Genomic DNA, 17,542 nt, shown 5'->3' with positions numbered 1-17,542 from the left:
CACCAAAGAGGCAGAGCGCGCAGTACACAAACCGTTGAAAGATGGTGCCAAATGCAGACGGAAGCACAGGGATTGCTGGGATGCGAAGCAATGCATCACAGGCCATTGGGACAGGACCCAGGATGCCCCGCGACCCCCTCTGCCTTCCCATAACTCTTAGCGGCAGAAGAGGAAGAGATGCTCTGTGGGATAGCTGCCCAGAGTGCACTGCTCTGAATACCGCTGCAAGTGTCTCAGTTGTGAACACACTAATGTGCAGGCAGCTGACAATGTGAACACAGCAGCAGCAGTTTCCCTTCAGCACTTTCTGAGCGGTGCTGTAACTGCCAATGTAGACATACCCAAAGATAGACTTATTTGTGTTGCGGCAATATTGATGTCTGAATCTTTCCTCTGGAATGGTCAGGGAACTAAATTTCTGGGAGATGCATATAGCAAGTCATAGAGTTCATAGAGTTAATAGAATTCAAGATCAGAAGGGACCATTATGATCATCTAGTCTGACCTCCTGCAAGATGCAGGCCACATAAGCCGATCCACCCACTCCTTAGCAAGCGACCCCTGCCCCATGCTTCGGAGGAAGGCGAAAAACCTCCAGGGCCATTGCCAATCTTCCCTGGAGGAAAATTCCTTCCCGACCCCAAATATGGCGGTCAGCTGAACCCCGAGCATGCGGGCAAGACTCTCCAGCCAAACCCTCTGGAAAAGGTTATATCATACCATTGACCCCTTGTACTATTTACCAGTGTGGCACTTAATTGACCTATTGACTAAGCCCGTTATCCTATCATACCATCTCCTCCATAAACATATCTAGCTTAATCTTAAAGTCATGGAGATCCTTCGCCCCTACTGTTTCCCTCGGTAGGCTGTTCCAGTATTGCACTCCCCTGATGGTTAGAAACCTTCGTCTAATTTCAAGCCTGAACTTCCTGACTGGCAATTTATATCCGTTTGTCCTCGTGTCCACATTAGCACTGAGCTGAAATAATTCCTCTCCTTCCCTGGTATTTATCCCTCTGATATATTTAAAGAGTGTAATCATATCTCCTCTTATCCTTCTTTTGATTAAGGAAAACAAACCGAGCTCCTCAAGTCTCCTTTCATACGACAGGCCTTCCATTCCTCGGATCATTCTAGTGGCCCTTCTTTGTACCTGTTCTAGTTTGAATTCATCCTTCTTAAACATGGGAGACCAGAACTGCACACAATACTCCAAATGAGGTCTCACCAACGCCTTATATAACGGGACTAGCACCTCCTTATCCCTACTAGAAATACCTCGCCTAATGCAACCCAAGACCGCATTAGCTTTTTTAACGGCCACATCACATTGCCTACTCATAGTCATCCTACGATCAACCAGGACTCCTAGGTCCTTCTCCTCCTCCGTTACTTCCAACTGGTGCGTCCCCAGCTTATAACTAAAGTTCTTGTTAGTCATCCCTAAATGCATAACCTTACACTTCTCACTATTGAATTTCATCCTGTTACTATTACTCCAGTTTACAAGGTCATCTAAATCTCCCTGGAGAATATCCCGATCCTCTTCCGAATTGGCAATACCCCCCAACTTGGTGTCATCCGCAAACTTTATCAGCCCACTCCTACTCTTGGTTCCCAGGTCAGCAATAAATAGATTGAATAAAATCGGACCCAAAACCGAGCCTTGAGGAACTCCACTGGTAACCCCCCTCCAACCGGACAGGTCCCCCTTCAATACTACTCTCTGCAGTCTCCCTTTAACCAGCTCCTTATCCACCTCTGGATTTTCATTTCGATCCCCATCTTTTCCAATTTAACCAGTAATTCTTCATGCGGTACCGTATCAAACGCCTTACTGAAATCCAGATATATTGGATCCACCACATTTCCCTTGTCTAAAAAATCTGTTACTTTCTCAAAGAAGGAGATCAGGTTGGTTTGGCACGATCTACCTTTCGTAAATCCATGCTGTAATCTATCCCAGTTGCCATCGGCCTCATGCTCCGGAACCACTCTCTCTTTTAAGATTTTTTCCATGATTTTGCATACTACAGATGTTAGACTAACAGGCCTATAGTTCCCCGGGTCACTTTTTTTCCCCTTCTTGAATATAGGAACTACATTAGCTAATCTCCAGTCAGTCGGTACAATCCCCGAATTTAGGGATTTATTAAAGATTATCGCTAACGGGCTAGCAATATCCCTCGCCAATTCCCTTAATATTCTAGGATGAAGATTATCCGGGCCCCCCGATTTACTTCCGTTAAGCTGTTCAAGTTTGGCTTCTACCTCAGATACCGTAATGTCTACCCCCATATCTTCATTCCCATCGGTCCCTCTATCACTATTCCTTAGCCCTTCATTAGCCTCATTAAAGACCGAGGCAAAGTATTCGTTCAGATATTGTGCCATTCCAAGATTATCTCTAATCTCCACTCCGTTTAAAGTTTTAAGCGGTCGCACTTCTTCTTTCTTGGTTTTCTTCCTATTTATATGGCTAAAAAAACGTTTGCTATTGGTTTTAATCCCCTTCGCTAGGTCCATCTCCACTCGTCGCTTTGCCTTTCTCACAGCTTCCCTGCACCCTCTGACCTCAATAAGGTAGGTTTCCTTGCTGATCCCTCCCATTTTCCGCTCCTGGTACGCTTTCTGTTTTTTCTTAATGACCCCTCTAAGACGCTTGCTCATCCAGCTCGGTCTAAAACTGCTACCTATGAGCCGTTTCCCCCTTCTCGGGATACATGCCTCTGACAACTCCTGCAACTTCAACCTGAAGTAACCCCAGGCGTCATCTGCCCTTAGATCCCTAAATATGTTAGCCCAGTCCACTTCCCTAACTAGTCGCCTTAATTTAGTAAAGTTAGCCCTTTTGAAATCATACACCCTAGTCTCAGATGCACTATTGATTATCCTCCCATTTATTTGGAAACGAATTAGCTCATGATCACTTGAGCCAAGGTTGTCCCCTACAACAATTTCCTCAACAAGGTCCTTGTTACTCACCAAAATCAAATCTAAAATGGCATCCCCCCTCGTCGGTTCAGCAACCACTTGGTGAAGGAATTCATTAGCTATCACGTCTAGGAAAAGCTGAGCCCTATTATTATTACTAGCATTTGTTTCCCAATCTATATCCGGGAAGTTAAAGTCCCCCATGATCAAGCAGTTCCTATTGGTGTTTACCTCCTTAAAAACATAAAGAGCTCTCTATCCGTCTCCAACCTAGATCCTGGCGGTCTATAGCACACCCCAATCACTATCCCGGGTGAGGCTCTGGTAGTTTTCTTCCCCAATGTGACCATTGCCCAAACAGACTCTGTATTTTCCATTGCATTGCTAGTTATCTCATTACATTTCACCTCATTATTGATATACAGTGCTACTCCCCCACCTTTACCTTTGCATCGGTCTTTCCTAAACAGCACATACCCTTCCATACCTGTACTCCAGTCATGGCTACCGTTCCACCATGTTTCGGTTATTCCTACAATATCCGGTTTCAATTCCCGGACCAGGAGCTCCAGTTCCTCCATTTTGTTACCTAAGCTCGCATTGGTGAACAAACATCCTAATTTTTCCTGTTGGGCTCCTCTCACTCTTTTCACCCAACTCGGTAGGGACACAGTACTTCCAGTATGACTTATAGATCTAGTATCCGTCCCCCCCCTCTTCCTTACACGTAACCGCCCCCCTCTGGCTATATCTGTTGTTATCTTGTTGTCCTCACTCCCAATGTATAAATTTGGCGTGGAGAGCACCAGGACCTCTCCCGACCGTCTCCCCCCAGTGTCTAGTTTAAAGCTCTTTTAAGTCATAATCCCTATCAAGGAGAGACATTTTCTCCACTACTATGAATACTTACTTTCCTCAGAAAAAGAGGTGGGTCAGGATTCTTGAGATCTTAATGGCTCCAGACCAAGTGTGGTATTTGGATCTATTGACAGTTTCCTGGGAAACTTTCCTCCTTTCTCCCTGTCTTACAAAGAAGGTCAAATTCTCAACCCAGATCTAGAAATCTGCCATCTTGTGGCTTGGATTATGGGTCCTCACATTTTCAGAATAATCCAAAATTGTTAAATATTTAAGATAAACTTGGTCAAAGTCTTCAAGCCTTGCACCAGAGACCTCTATGCCTCTGATTGGGATCATTTGTACATGTGCACATAAGTGTTGCCTGATGTTTCTAATTCTAGATCATTTGATAAAATTAAAGATCTTGATTGTTGTCCTTCCACCATTAAGGTTTTAGTAGCTACCTTATATATTGGCCTCATATTTTTTTGTGCATGGAATGGCACTCCTCATTCACCTTTGGTTTTCTGGGTGGGCTTTTACATCTCTTCCCCCAAACTGCCAGTCTAAGCAGCCTTGAGATTTAAATCTAGATCTTGAAGAACTCATCAATGCACTGCTCTGGGATACTGTAGCTTAATTTTTTTGTTTTCTTCATTCAGGCATTTTGGGGAGAAGTCTACAAGAGAATTGAGATCTGCTCATTGTTCATGCAAATAGATAAAAGTATGCGAGCAAGCCTGTTTGTTACGAACAGAAATATACAGCCAGCTTCAAAAATGGTTAGGTATATTACCTTATTTTAAGAACAACAAAAGAGACACACATACAAAAACTCGCCCTTTTTCATATAGTTAAGTATCCGAGGGGTAGCCATGTTAGTCTGGATCTGTAAAAGCAGCAAAGAGTCCTGTGGCACCTTATAGACTAACAGACGTTTTGCATGCATCCGACAAAGTGGGTATTCACCCACGAAAGCTCATGCTCCAAAACGTCTGTTAGTCTATAAGGTGCCACAGGACTCTTTGCTGCTTTCATATACCGTATTTTCCGGCGTATAGGGCGACGGGGCGTATAAGACGACCCCCTAATTTTAGAGTTAAAATATAGGTTTTTGGGCTATACTCACCCTATAAGACGACCCCCCCCCCCTTTCCGAGGTCGTCTTTTAAATCCCAGCCGCGGCGGGGAGTCAGAGGGCTCTGGGCTGCCCGCTGCGGCGGGGAGCCCAGAGCCTTTTAAATCCCAGCCGCGGCTGGGAATCAGAGGGCTCTGGGCTGCCCGCTGCGGCGGGGAGCCCAGAGCCTTTTAAATCCCAGCCGCGGCTGGGAATCAGAGGGCTTTGGGCTGCCCGCTGCGGCGGGGAGCCCAGAGCCTTTTAAATCCCAGCCGCCTGCTGTTATACCCGGCGTATAAGACGACTTCCGATTTTGGGGGGTTGTTTTTAATATAGAAAGTCGTCTTATACGCCGGAATATACGGTAGTTGTCATTGACAAAAATATTGCTGCCTGTTGCATTTTTGTTGTTGCTGTTTTTGGAACTTCCCTTGAGCTACTTATTCTTCAGTTGGGAGAACCTTGCGCATGTGATATCAACTTGGCAGATTCTTTCTATCCCTTCAAACTCTGAAGGGACAGAGAAGGGGAACCTTTTGGAGTTGTTTATCTTTGCAACTTAATTTTTTTATTGTACTTTTTTGAGACATTAACTTCTGACAATGACTTTGATTGGCTAACCTTTTTCTTTTTTTGCGGGGGAGAAGCTTTTGTTTCCCATTAGATTAGGAATTGACTGGAAAGTTGTAGGAGTGGTAAATTATTCTCTCGGGTAGTGTGCAATCCCCAGTGTGTGGCTGGTTTGCTCTCCTACTGAAACTGCTGCCCTGAGACCTAGGCATGACAATTCTGCAGGAGAAGCAGAATTACAAAGAAAAGACCAGATTCTGATCTCCTTACTCCTTACTACTTGAATAGTACCTGACACCACTTGGATCAGTTTTAGAGTAAATGGGACACTGTGGAATAAGGTTCTACTGCGTTTGAGACAGGATCAAAATCTGATCCCATGTAGGTTTTTTTTTCTTCATTACTGTATGAGGTCATCCAGTCTATTTGGCTAAATCCTTGTTTAATCTACAGGTACGGTTAATTAAAATCGCCTGCCTCAGGCAATCAAGATAAATGGGTGTGAGGTCAGGAAGGAGTTTCCTGCTGGCAACCTTTGTGTACAGCCCAGTCTAATTTCTCAGAAGCCTTTTGAGATCTTGTTGTTCTTCCTCTGTACCATCCAGTATAGACCATGACTGAGAACAAGAAATGAGATTTAGAACAATGGTCTGTTCTGGTATGGTAACTTCTATTTTTCCATATTGTAGAACTGCAGAACACTTGCTTAGTGTTTCATTTTCTATAGAAATGCGTTCTATTTGTAGCAAGGTTCATGTATTTGATTTGGAGTACTTATAGCTAAAATTTCTAAATACTTTAATGGATTTCTAGTTTAGTAGTTTGAGATCCAGTTTTTTATTTATGCCCAAGAATAATTTTTCTACTCACTGTTACAGACGGCCAATGGAAATGTGGAAGCAAAGGTGGTGTGTTTCTACAGAAGAAGGGATATATCAAGTACGCTTATTGTATTGGCTGACAAACATGCAAGTAAGCTTGTTTATTTTAAAACATTATTGATTATAATTTCTACATTTGGATGAAGTGGTGATGCTGTTTCCAAGATGCATGTATCTTGGAGCTAGGTTAATTTAAATTTATGATCCCCATCCTAAGCAACTAAGTAGTATCCAACAATTAGTTGTATCATTTGGTTGGCTGAGTTCTGACCTTTTTCATTTAAGAAACAAAGACCTGTTGAAAAGTCAATTGACTGGGTGTCATTTGGTTGTCACAGGGGTGTGTGTGTGTATATATATAAAATATAATGTATGTATGAATGACAGCACAACATTTATTATTACATTGAAAACATTTGAGGAAAATTATACCAACTATTAACGACAGTTTATAGCTGATAATAGCTCACCTTAACTGATCACTCTCCTTATAGTGTGTATGGTAACACCCATTGTTTCAGTGTGTGTGTGTGTGTGTGTGTGTGAGAGAGAGAGAGAGATATCTATCTTCTTACTGTATTTTCCACTACATGCATCCGATGAAGTGGGCTGTAGCCCACGGAAGCTTATACTCAAATTTGTTAGTCTCTAAAGTGCCACAAGTACTCCTGTTCTTTTTACCAACTATTAAGTTGCTTGGGAAAGGGAAATATACTCCTTACATTTAAACAACAACTGGTCATACTTTGACAATCACTGAAATCTGAGAACATTAAAAAATGGCCTGTTAGTTTTCTATCAGAAATTGTTTTTGACAGGTTTAAAAAATTAGTTAAAATTCTGACTATCATCAGATTTGCCTTTGAGCATGTTTAGTACAACTTCTAAAAGTTAGTGATCTGGGGACATCCCACCATTATGTAATGTCTTGAATTTATGGTCTGTTAGGAGGTTGTTAATTTCCCAGCTGGATGGAGGTCTGAAGAGAGCTGGTTACTGCTTAGTGATTTGAACACTGTAATAATTCTGTTTAAAAATAGATGAGAATTTTTAGTTTCATGATTAAGCATTGGTACTTTCTGACATTTCAAAGTTTTTTGTTTTTTTTGTCCATGCAACCTTCACTTGGCCTCCCTTGGGTGTGTGCCTTATGACAATCTTTACTTGCATGCTCACAAACTATTCTTCAGTATGCTATGCCATAGTTTTTCCCTTCAGCCTTCTAACTACACATGTATCATCTTGTAGTACTGTATGCTCATCTGTTTATAACAGAGTTTCATAGGCAGAATGTGTGGCATATCTACTTATGTAGAGAGAAGTTAATTTAAAAAGAAAATAAGATACCCAGCGCAGCAATGGAGCTTAGTTACATGTGTAGTTTCTTCTAGTATCATGTTACTCTGCATATTCCAGAGAGATACTCCTTTTCTTTCTTTTTTTTAAATAAAAATAACAAGAAAAGTAGTTAAACTGTGGCTGAAGTGTTTGCGTAATTGGGAGAAGCTTATACATAGGTTTACCTTAAATTACAACTTAAAATCTTTCAATATCTATGCCGGTTATCACTATCATCTGTCTTTAAATATTCTATTACTGTTTTATAACATCAGATACTTAGCACTTTGAATTGTGCGTACATTTCAATGTCATCTAGTGAGAAATTATTTTCACTTGGGCCTATATTAACTATCAGATCAATAGAGTACAAATTCTGTACGCTTGTTAGAGAAACAGTTTAACAATATTTTAACCTGCCTTTTTCCCCAGTATTTGATGTCTCCTTTGAATTTCTCTAAAATAGCATAAGTATAGATATGTAAATTACAGATTAGCTAGCCATCTACTTAAGTCCTCGGTCAAACAAGAAATAACAAAAACGTTTACTAGTAATAAAAATCGGACTTCCTTCCAAAACAGCTGAAATACTACAATGGATGGGTGCTTTTTAGGTGAATTAAAATTTTAGGACTAAGATGCAATACGTTACTGTGAAGGGGTACCTCTATCTCTAAAGGAGGAAAAATAACCTGTTAAATGATATGAGTACTGACAAAAGTATTAAAATGCGTACCTTACAGATCCATCTTCTTCCTAGTAATGATGAAGCCAAAAATCTGGGTACTACACTTCTGAATACTGCCATCATGTCATTGGAAAGACCCAGTAAAACTAGACCTGGGCATGCTCTCTGCCTTCAAAATAGCTTTTTTCATATTGTTTGTAACAGGTTTGAATGAAATGAAATCTGTTCTGTGCTCATACAATTACATCTCGGTCCATGTATTCGTATGGTACTGATATGAGATTTGTCTATGTTTTAGGTCAGGGGTCCGCAGCCTTTCAGAAGTGGTGTGCCGAGTCTTCATTTATTCACTCTAATTTAAGGTTTCACGTGCCAGTAATACATTTAAACATTTTTAGAAGGTCTTTTTTATGTCTATAATATATAACTAAACTATTGTTGTATGTAAAGTAAATAAGGTTTTTAAAATGTTTAAGAAGCTCTATTTAAAATTAAATTAAAATGCAGAGCCCCCCGGACCAGTGGCCAGGACCTGGGCCGTGTGAGTGCCACTGAAAATCAATTTGTGTGCCACCTTTGGCATGCATGCCATCGGTTGCCTACCCCTGTTTAAGTGATTTTTTGTGGGGATCACAATCCATAGTTTTACTGATTCTTTCTCTAGTGTCAGAGCTGTTCCATTGTTTAGGAATACTGAAGTTTAATACAAACCTCCCTGCAAACAAACTAAATATGGTGACTCATTAATGTGTGTCTCAGTTCAATACATTAGTAAATGAAGTGACAAGAATTGTTGAAACTTTGAGGATGAAGATGAGAAATCTTGCTGTTAGCCACCATTAGCCATTCTTTGAACCTGCAAGTACAGATTTTTTTTTTTCCCAAATGAAATGAACAGTTTTGATCCAAATGGAAACTAGAGCATTGCTTCACTTTCATAGCTATTTGGAAGACTGTCATGAAGATCCAATTATAGAGCAGTGCTATTAATGGAAACATCACATAAACAGAGACAATATATGTCAGTTTAGATTTCCTTTTCTATAGTTGTTCTGTGTTGTGTTATTTTGGTAGAGGCACCCCAGTTCATCTCCTCCCCCCCCCCCCCCAGTCCTTTTTGTGTGGCTTCAATTGTTCCTTTTAAAAAGTAAAAATATGGTTGTAATTAGCAATCAATACTTTCTAAATAATTTATAATCAAAATATTGTATTAGGAAAAAACTATAAATAGCCTGCATGTTGTAATGAAATTACTCCTAATTTCCTACAAAAATTCTAATACAAATACTTGATCAGAGAGAATCAACATTGTCACTGATTTCTGAGTTGATTGCATAATGATCCCTTTTCATAAAGTGTCCTGCTGCCTCATTTTGTTGCATTTGCAGTAGATATACGTATCTGCATCACTGATCTTTTAACTGCCTTTGTTCAGCTGATTAATGAAGCTGTGTGACTGCAGACCCTTCTGGATTCAATCAGTCTTGTAATTTCTAAGTGTAAGTCTGCTATTGATGCCTTTATAATTTTAGACCTACTAATGATATAACTATGAAAAAGAAACTAATGATATAACTATGAAAAAGAAACACACATATGTCAAACTCAAATGTTGTGCAATTTAGGAAAACTTTTATCTATTTCTCACTTAAAATAGAGAGATGGAGAGAAATGATATTCAAGTCAATAAATGTCATTAAGTAAATAGGAATAAAATAAATTTTTCAGTATAATCCATCAGATACTTGAAACTACAGAAACTTAAAGAAAGGTGCAAGGGTTTTATTTTGCAGCCACTTTCCAAGAGGAGAAGTGACGTGCCTTCTGCAATGATGTTTATAAGTTTGTACCTAATGTATAGAATATGATTCCTATGTCTGAACTGCAAACTTAAGGGTTTTTTTTTACCATCTGATGTGAAACTTGTCTGGGGTTATGGTTGAATAATGATGATTGCTATACCTTTTCTCACATTTTCCATTCTTTAGATTCCATAATCACTTCATAAATTATTCAGAGGAATCGCTTGAAATGTAGCTGCCTCAGGGGTGGAACACAATTCCTATTTAACAGGTCTACAGCAGAACTGCACAACAGTTTGGGACAGGAAACAAAGAATAAATACTGTATCCAATTGACATTGCAGGGAGAACGTAGGAAGTCAGAACACATGTCTGTTTTATGTAATTTACTCTGCTGGTCTCCTCAGCAAAGATTGTATGCCACAACTAACAAACTAGGAGGAAAACACTGGAAGCATGTATGCATTTATCATTTACTGGAACGTTTCCAAACAGTTGTAAAAGACCCTCTCCTCCTAATCATATCAGCTTCTTCTTTTGCCATTTGTAACAGTGGTCACAGAACCAATGCTTCATTAGTTTGTCCCAGTTCATAAAAATAAATGAATAGTTGTTAGTAGTGTAGAATCATAAAAGATTAGGTTCGGAAGAGACCTCAGGAGGTCATCTAGTCCAACCCCCTGCTCAAAGCAGGACCAACACCAACTAAATCATCCCAGCCAGGGCTTTGTCAAGCTGGGCCTTAAAAACCTTTAAGGATGGAGATTCTACCACCTCCCCAGGTAACCCATTCCAGTGCCTCACCACCCTCGTAGTGAAATAGTGTTTCCTAATATACAACCTAGATCGTCCCCACTGCCATTTGAGACCATTGCTCCTTGTTTTGTCATCTGACACCACTGAGAACAGCCGAGCTCCATCCTCTTTGGAACCCCCATTCATGTAGTTGAAGGCTGCTATCAAATCCCCCCTCACTCTTCTCTTCTGCAGACTAAACAAGCCTGGTTCCCTTAGCCTCACCTCGTAAGTCACGTGCTCCAGCCCCCTGATCATTTTCGTTGCCCTCCGCTGGACTCTCTCCAATTTGTCCACATCCTTTCTATAGTGGGGGGGCCAAAACTGGATGCAGTACTTCAGATGTGGCCTCACCAGTGCCGAATAGAGGGGAATAATCACTTCCCTCGATCTGCTGGCAGTGCTCCTATTAATGCAACCAGGGGCGGCTCCAGGCCCCAGCATGCCAAGCGCGTGCTTGGGGCGGTAAGCCACTGGAGGCGCTCTGCCGGTCACTGCGAGAGCGGCAGGCAGGCTGCCTTCGGCGGCTTGCTTGCGGAGGGGCCGCTGGTCCCGCGGGACCAGCGGACCCTCCGCAGGCAAGCTGCTGTAGGCAGCCTGCTTGCCATGCTTGGGGCGGCAAAATGCCTAGAGCCGCCCCTGAATGCAACCCAATATGCCGTTAGCCTTCTTGGTAACAAGGGCACACTGCTGACTCGTATCCAGCTTCTTGTCCACTGTAATCCCCAGGTCCTTTTCTGCAGAACTGCTGCTTAGCCAATCGGTCCCCAGCCTGTAGCGGTGCATGGGATTCTTCCTTCCTAAGTACAGGACTCTGCACTTGTCCTTGTTGAACCTCATCAGATTTCTTTGGGTCCAATTTGTCTAGGTCACTCTGGACCCTATCCCTACCCTCCAGCATATCTACCTCCCCCCCAGCTTAGTATCATCTGCGAACTTTCTGAGGGTGCAATCCATCTCATCATCCAGTTGAATAGCTTGAGTAGTTACTGGCAGTTTTGCTATCTGCTTTCAGCAGCTACTGTTCAGTTGTCAGGCCTACATGATGGTATATTCTGAAGTTTCAAAGCTTCTAAAAATAAGTATCTTATAGCAGGAAGATGAGATTCAGACCAATATGTTAGGTGCTTGAGGTTTGCTTGCCTGAGGAAGTTGCTAAGTCTGTGTGGTTTCTATACCAGCAGCGAGTGTGAATACATTTTGAATATAGCCTCATGAATGAGGTCTTAGTTGACTCTGCCTCCCCAAAGTTTGGAAGTGCCTGGATCATCGGTTCAGAGTTCATCTGAAACAAAATCTAAAATGAGATTTTTGTTTCATCATTACTAGGAAGAACTTGAATCTACCTCTTCGGGAAATTCCCAGAATTCTGAGTTAGATTAGTGTCTCTCTCTCCCTGAATTAACATGGAAATCGCCATATGTCAAGGCTGATTCCCTACTCTGGCACTTTGAGTGCAGAAGGTGGGGGCCCACAAGGACTCTAAAAGTTAATACTGGCCATTCCAGGTTTGTATTAAATTCCCAAGATTACAGGTTTTCTTTGACCTTGGATTGGTAGATGCTGCCCCCACCCAAATGCAGAACCCCTTTGAGAGACCAGGAAGGCTCATTTGGGAAAGGGGGTGGGAAAGGAAATCAGCTGTGCCACCAGCTCATTAAACATGTGCACAAACCTCTTAAGAGAGACAAATTCAGTTCTGTTCTTAAAAAAAGTAAATTTTATTAATAAAAAATAAAATACATCTGGGAACTTAGGCATTTGCTAGATTTAAAAAAAAACAAAAAACCTACAAGGATTAAGCATTAAGAATAACTTTTCTTGAGGTCCATTTTAAAGGTTACAAGCAAAACAAAAGCCCCTGCGGTTAGCACAGAAGAGTCCACAAGCCATAAAGAAATAAAAAGAGAAACTTAATTGCATCTTCCTAGACATTTCCTGATCTACTTACATATCTGTGGTTTCAAATGAGTAGTTTCTAGGTATGATACTGATGATTTTTCATACCTGGCCCCAAGCTTCTTACAGCACGATTGCAGCCCTGTCTGCCTCTCCCCAGAGAACAACCACAGACAGACAAAAGGGGAGTTGTTTCAATTTTAAAAAGTTCTAGCCTTCCCCTTGGCTTTTCTGGTCAGATGTCGACTCAATTCCTTTTACCCATGCATAGTAGTGAGACTTTTTAAGCTTTTACAGGTAGAGCAATTAGAGAACAGCTACTAAGAGGGATTTTATAGCTACTGGCTACCTGGATGTCCATTAAAGGGAGCTACCCCCTGTAACAAAGCAGCCTTTGGCGGGACACTACTGAGTATCAATTCAGGACAAATTGCTTAGAGCACGGCAGTTACATCCCAAGGCTGGGGGTCCTTCACTACTGAGGCACACCAAACCAGCCAAACAGAGAGGACTTCGGTTTTATCCCACTGGCTAAGCAGGAGTCATACAAGCAATTCCCGTAGACACTCCAGTTTCTCAGTATCACTACCAGCGCCACTCCTTATGGCAAAGGTGGGCAAACTATGGCCCGTGGGCCACATCTGGTCTGCGGGACCCTCCTGCCTGGCCCCTGAGCTCCTGGCCTGTAAGGCTAGCCCCCGGCCCTTCCCCCGCTGCTCCCCTTCCCCTGCAGCCTCGCTGCGCCACCGGCACAAATGCTCTGGGTGGCCGGGCAGCAGAGCTGCAGAGCCATGGCCTGACCCGGTTCTCTGTGCTGTGCAGTGGTGTGGCTGGCTCCAGTCCCAGCCGTGGCACTGGTGCTCCAGGCAGCACGGTAAGGGAGCAGTGGGGGTTGGATAGAAGGCAGGGGAGTTTAGGGTGGGGGTGTGGATAGGGATTGGGGCAGTCAGAGGGTGGGGAACGGGGGTTTGAATGGAGTGCGGGGTTCTGGGGGCAGTCAGGAAGGAAGGGGTCGGATGGGGCAGTGGGGGCAGTCAGGGGTAGGGGTTCCGGGGGAAGGGGTGGTTGGATGGGGCAGAGGTCCGCAGGGGGTGGCATTCAGGAATGAGAGGAGGGGTTGGATGGGGCGGCCGGGGGCAGTCGAGGTGGGGGTTCTGGGGAGAGGGGATGGAAGGGTTGATGGGGCAGGGGTCCTGGGCCATCGGGGGCAGGAAGTGGCGGGGGGTGTGTGGATAGGAGGCAGGGGCCACGCCACGCCGGGCCACGCCACGCCACGCCACGCCTGGCTGTTTAAGGAGGCATAGTCTCCCCTAACTGGCCCTTCCGAAACCCGATGCGACCCTCAGGCCAAAAAGTTTGCCCACCCCTGCCTTATGGGGATGAATGGTTATGAAAACCAATACCCCAGTAAAAGAGAAAAGGTTCTCCCGATCCCAAAGGACCAAGCTCCAGATCCAGGTAATATACAATTCAGATCTTACCCACAACTCATGCTGTTGCCAGTCCTTTAGAATCTAAAATCTAAAGGTTTATTCATAAAAAGAAATATAGAGGAGAGCTAAAATTAGTTAAATGGAATCAATTACATACAGTAATGGCAAGGTTCTTGGTTCAGGCTTGTAGCAGTGATGGAATGAACTACAGGTTCAAATCAAGTCTCTGGAGTACATCCACAGCTTGGATGGGTCATTCAGTCCTTTGTTCAGAGCTTCAGTTTGTAGCAAAGTTCCTCCAGAGGTAAGACGCAGGATTGAAGACAAAATGGAGAAGATGCAGCTGCCTTTTATAGTCTCTTGCTGTGCAGCCTGTGCTTTCTTTGTTCCAGACAGAAGCTACCCAGCACATGGCTTGAAAGCCTTAGAGTCTTCTCCATAGGCATGCCCCTGCATGCCTTGCTGAGTCATAAGTTGTATCTGCCTTCTCTCAATGGGTCAGTTGTATAGCTGATGGTCCTTAATGGGCCATCAAGCGGGCCAGGCAGTGCTGAAACCAAACTGTCTGGGGTGTCACCCAGAAGCATAGCACAAGTTTGAAATACAGACAGGAAACAGCCAATACTTATAGCTTTAAATATACAAAAATACCTGCATACAGATAGTATAATCATAACCAGCAAATTATAACCTTTTCATAGATACCTTACATGACCTCCTTTGTACAAGATTTGGTGCCACTATAGGACCTTGGTTGCAACAATGATCTATATGGTCACAGTTCATGTCAATAACATCACCCCCCCCCTTCATTTATCACATCATACTATATCAGAACAGTACTCCATCTATTCCAATATCCAGTCTGTGATAGTGGCCACTACCAGCTCCTTAAGAGGGTATGCAAGAAACCCCATTATAGACCATTATAGAATAACACATTACCTGCCCATAGAGTAAACTTCTTCCTAGCGAGGGGTGTGTGTGTGTGTGTACGTACGTACACACACACACAAACACATTTTTTTTTTCCCCCTCGTGAGGGTCGCATGGAGAGTATGGAGGACCAGATCTCCTTTTCCTCCGCAACAGGTTTCAGCTAATCCTGGGGGATTCCCCAGCATTTCCAGGCCAGTTGCGAGATGTAATCCCTCCAGCATGTCCTGGGTTGGCTTCTGCCCTGTGGGATGTGCTCACTGTAGTTCCAACGGAAGCTTCCCAGGGGCATCCTTATCAGGTGCCCAAACCACTGCAGCTGGCTCCTCTCGATCCCAAGAAGTCACGGTTCTACTCCTAAAGCTCTCCTGAATAGTTGAGCTCCTCTCCCTGTCTCAAAATGTAAGCCTAGCCACTCTGTGTAGAAACCTCATTTCTGCTGCTTGTACCCATGATTTTGTCCTTTCAGTCATTACCCAAAGTTCATGATCCTAGGTCAGGATAGGGATGCTTCATCTGAGTAATCCGCTCCCGCTTCACCACCATGGATCGGTACTGTTGCTGCCACACCAATCCGCCAGTTGATTTCATGCTCCCGCTTCCCATCACTCATGAACAAAACCCGTAGATACTTGAACTTGTCAACTAAGGGCAGCTGCTCTTCCCCACCCTCCCCCCCCCGCCCCACCTGGAGAGAGCAGTTTACTTTCTTCTGGGAGTGGACTATGACCTCTGATCTGGAGCTGCAGATTCTCATCCCAGCCGCTTCACACTTAGCAGCAAAATGTTTGAGTGCACATCAGACACTGCAGTCTGAAGAAACAAGAAGGATAACATCATCTGGAAACAGCAGAGATGCCACCTCCGAGTCTAACAACTCAGAGTTTAAAGACTGGGACCAGCACCCTGGGTTGTCAGCCCAGCGGTACTGCACCCGCCTTCCACGCAACGTTGAAGAGATGCATTAACTATGACACCCCAACATTATCCGGTGCTTGCAACAGCTCCAGGCAGATCTTGTCATCCCTGCTGCCTTACCACTATAAAGGCATGTTACCACTGTATCGACCTCCAGCATCAGAAATAAATCCAATCTCGCCAGAGGTTTCTGGCGCTGCATCATTAAAGGGAGAGGGTACATGTCCATCGAGTTGAGTTCCTTAAAGTGCTCCTTCCATCTCTCGATCTCCTCAACTGAGGTCAGCGTTTCACCACCCTTGCTGAGTACAGTGTGAGCAATGTCCTGCCGACCCCTCCTAAGGCAACAAACTGTTTGCCAGAACACCTTTGAAGCCATACCGTAGTCATTTTCCATGGTTTCTCCAAATTCCTCCCAAGCCTGGGCTTTCACTTCAACTACTACCACAACTGCAGCCCTCTTAGCCAGCCAGTACCCCTCAGCCATATCAGGAGTCTGGTTTGTGGGCATTGCTTGGAGCATTGATCTCCTTCTTCAACTTGACAGCTTCCCTCACCACTGGAGTCCACCAGTGGATCCTAGAGTTGCCACCATGGCAGGTGCCAACCGCCTTCAGGCCACAGCTTTTTGTGGCTGCCTCAATGATTGAGGCCCTGAACATGGTCCACTCAGACTCAATATCCAAGACCTCATCCGGAATGCAGAAGATGTTCTTCCGGAGGTGGGAATTGAAGTCCTTCCACCAGTTGTTCCCAGGGAACTCACACTGATCGTTTGGGCATCCCATGTCTGTTTCTGTCTGGGGTCTCGTGCATCGGATCCAACTTCCCACCAAGTGTTGATCGGTTGCCAGCTCTGCCCCTCTTCACCCGAGTGTCCAGAACATATGGCCTTAGGTCCAACGAGATGACTATGAAGTTGATCATCAGTCTTCAGCCCAAAGTCCTCTGGTACCAAGTACTTTTATGAGCAACCTTATGTTCAAACATGGTATTCGTTATGGAGAATCTATGACTAGAACAGAAGTCCAATAACAACTCACCTCTCGAGTCCACACCAGGGAGGTCGTTCCTCCCAATCACTCCCCTCCTGGTATCTCCATCGTTCCCCACATGAGTGTTTGAAGTCCCCCAGTAGAACTATGCCTTTTTAAAAAATAAAAATAATAAAATTAAAAAAATCCTATGTAGTATAATTGTTGATCTCAGTAGAGATTAAAAAACAAAATAACCAGCTGCTTACACACCACTCAGGGTCCCATGTGATTTTTATAGGCTTATTAGACATGGAAAAGACCTATTGGATTATCTAGTCAATCTATGCAAATACAGCATTCTTCAGTATGTCTTCTAACGTTTTTGTCCAGTCTGGTTATCAAAGTCACAAG

At 43.5% G+C, this 17,542-nt stretch overlaps 1 protein-coding gene across 4 annotated transcripts in view; it reads left to right on the top strand.

Moving 5' to 3' along the window:
* MTA1 (metastasis associated 1) overlaps positions 1–17,542 on the top strand; it is a 157,790-nt gene that overhangs the window by 46,239 nt on the left and 94,009 nt on the right. For all 4 annotated transcript variants that reach the window (XM_039484276.1, XM_039484274.1, XM_039484277.1 and 1 more), the window contains exon 3: positions 6,343–6,436. In XM_039484276.1, coding sequence (XP_039340210.1) covers positions 6,343–6,436 — 94 coding nt within the window. The remainder of the gene's footprint in view (positions 1–6,342; positions 6,437–17,542) is intronic.

The sequence above is a fragment of the Mauremys reevesii genome, linkage group 8 (genome assembly GCF_016161935.1).
Source record: "Mauremys reevesii isolate NIE-2019 linkage group 8, ASM1616193v1, whole genome shotgun sequence".
Classification (NCBI taxonomy): Eukaryota; Metazoa; Chordata; order Testudines; family Geoemydidae; genus Mauremys; species Mauremys reevesii.
The sequence above is the reverse complement of the archived record's forward strand: the minus strand, read 5'-3'. Positions and strand labels throughout refer to the sequence as shown.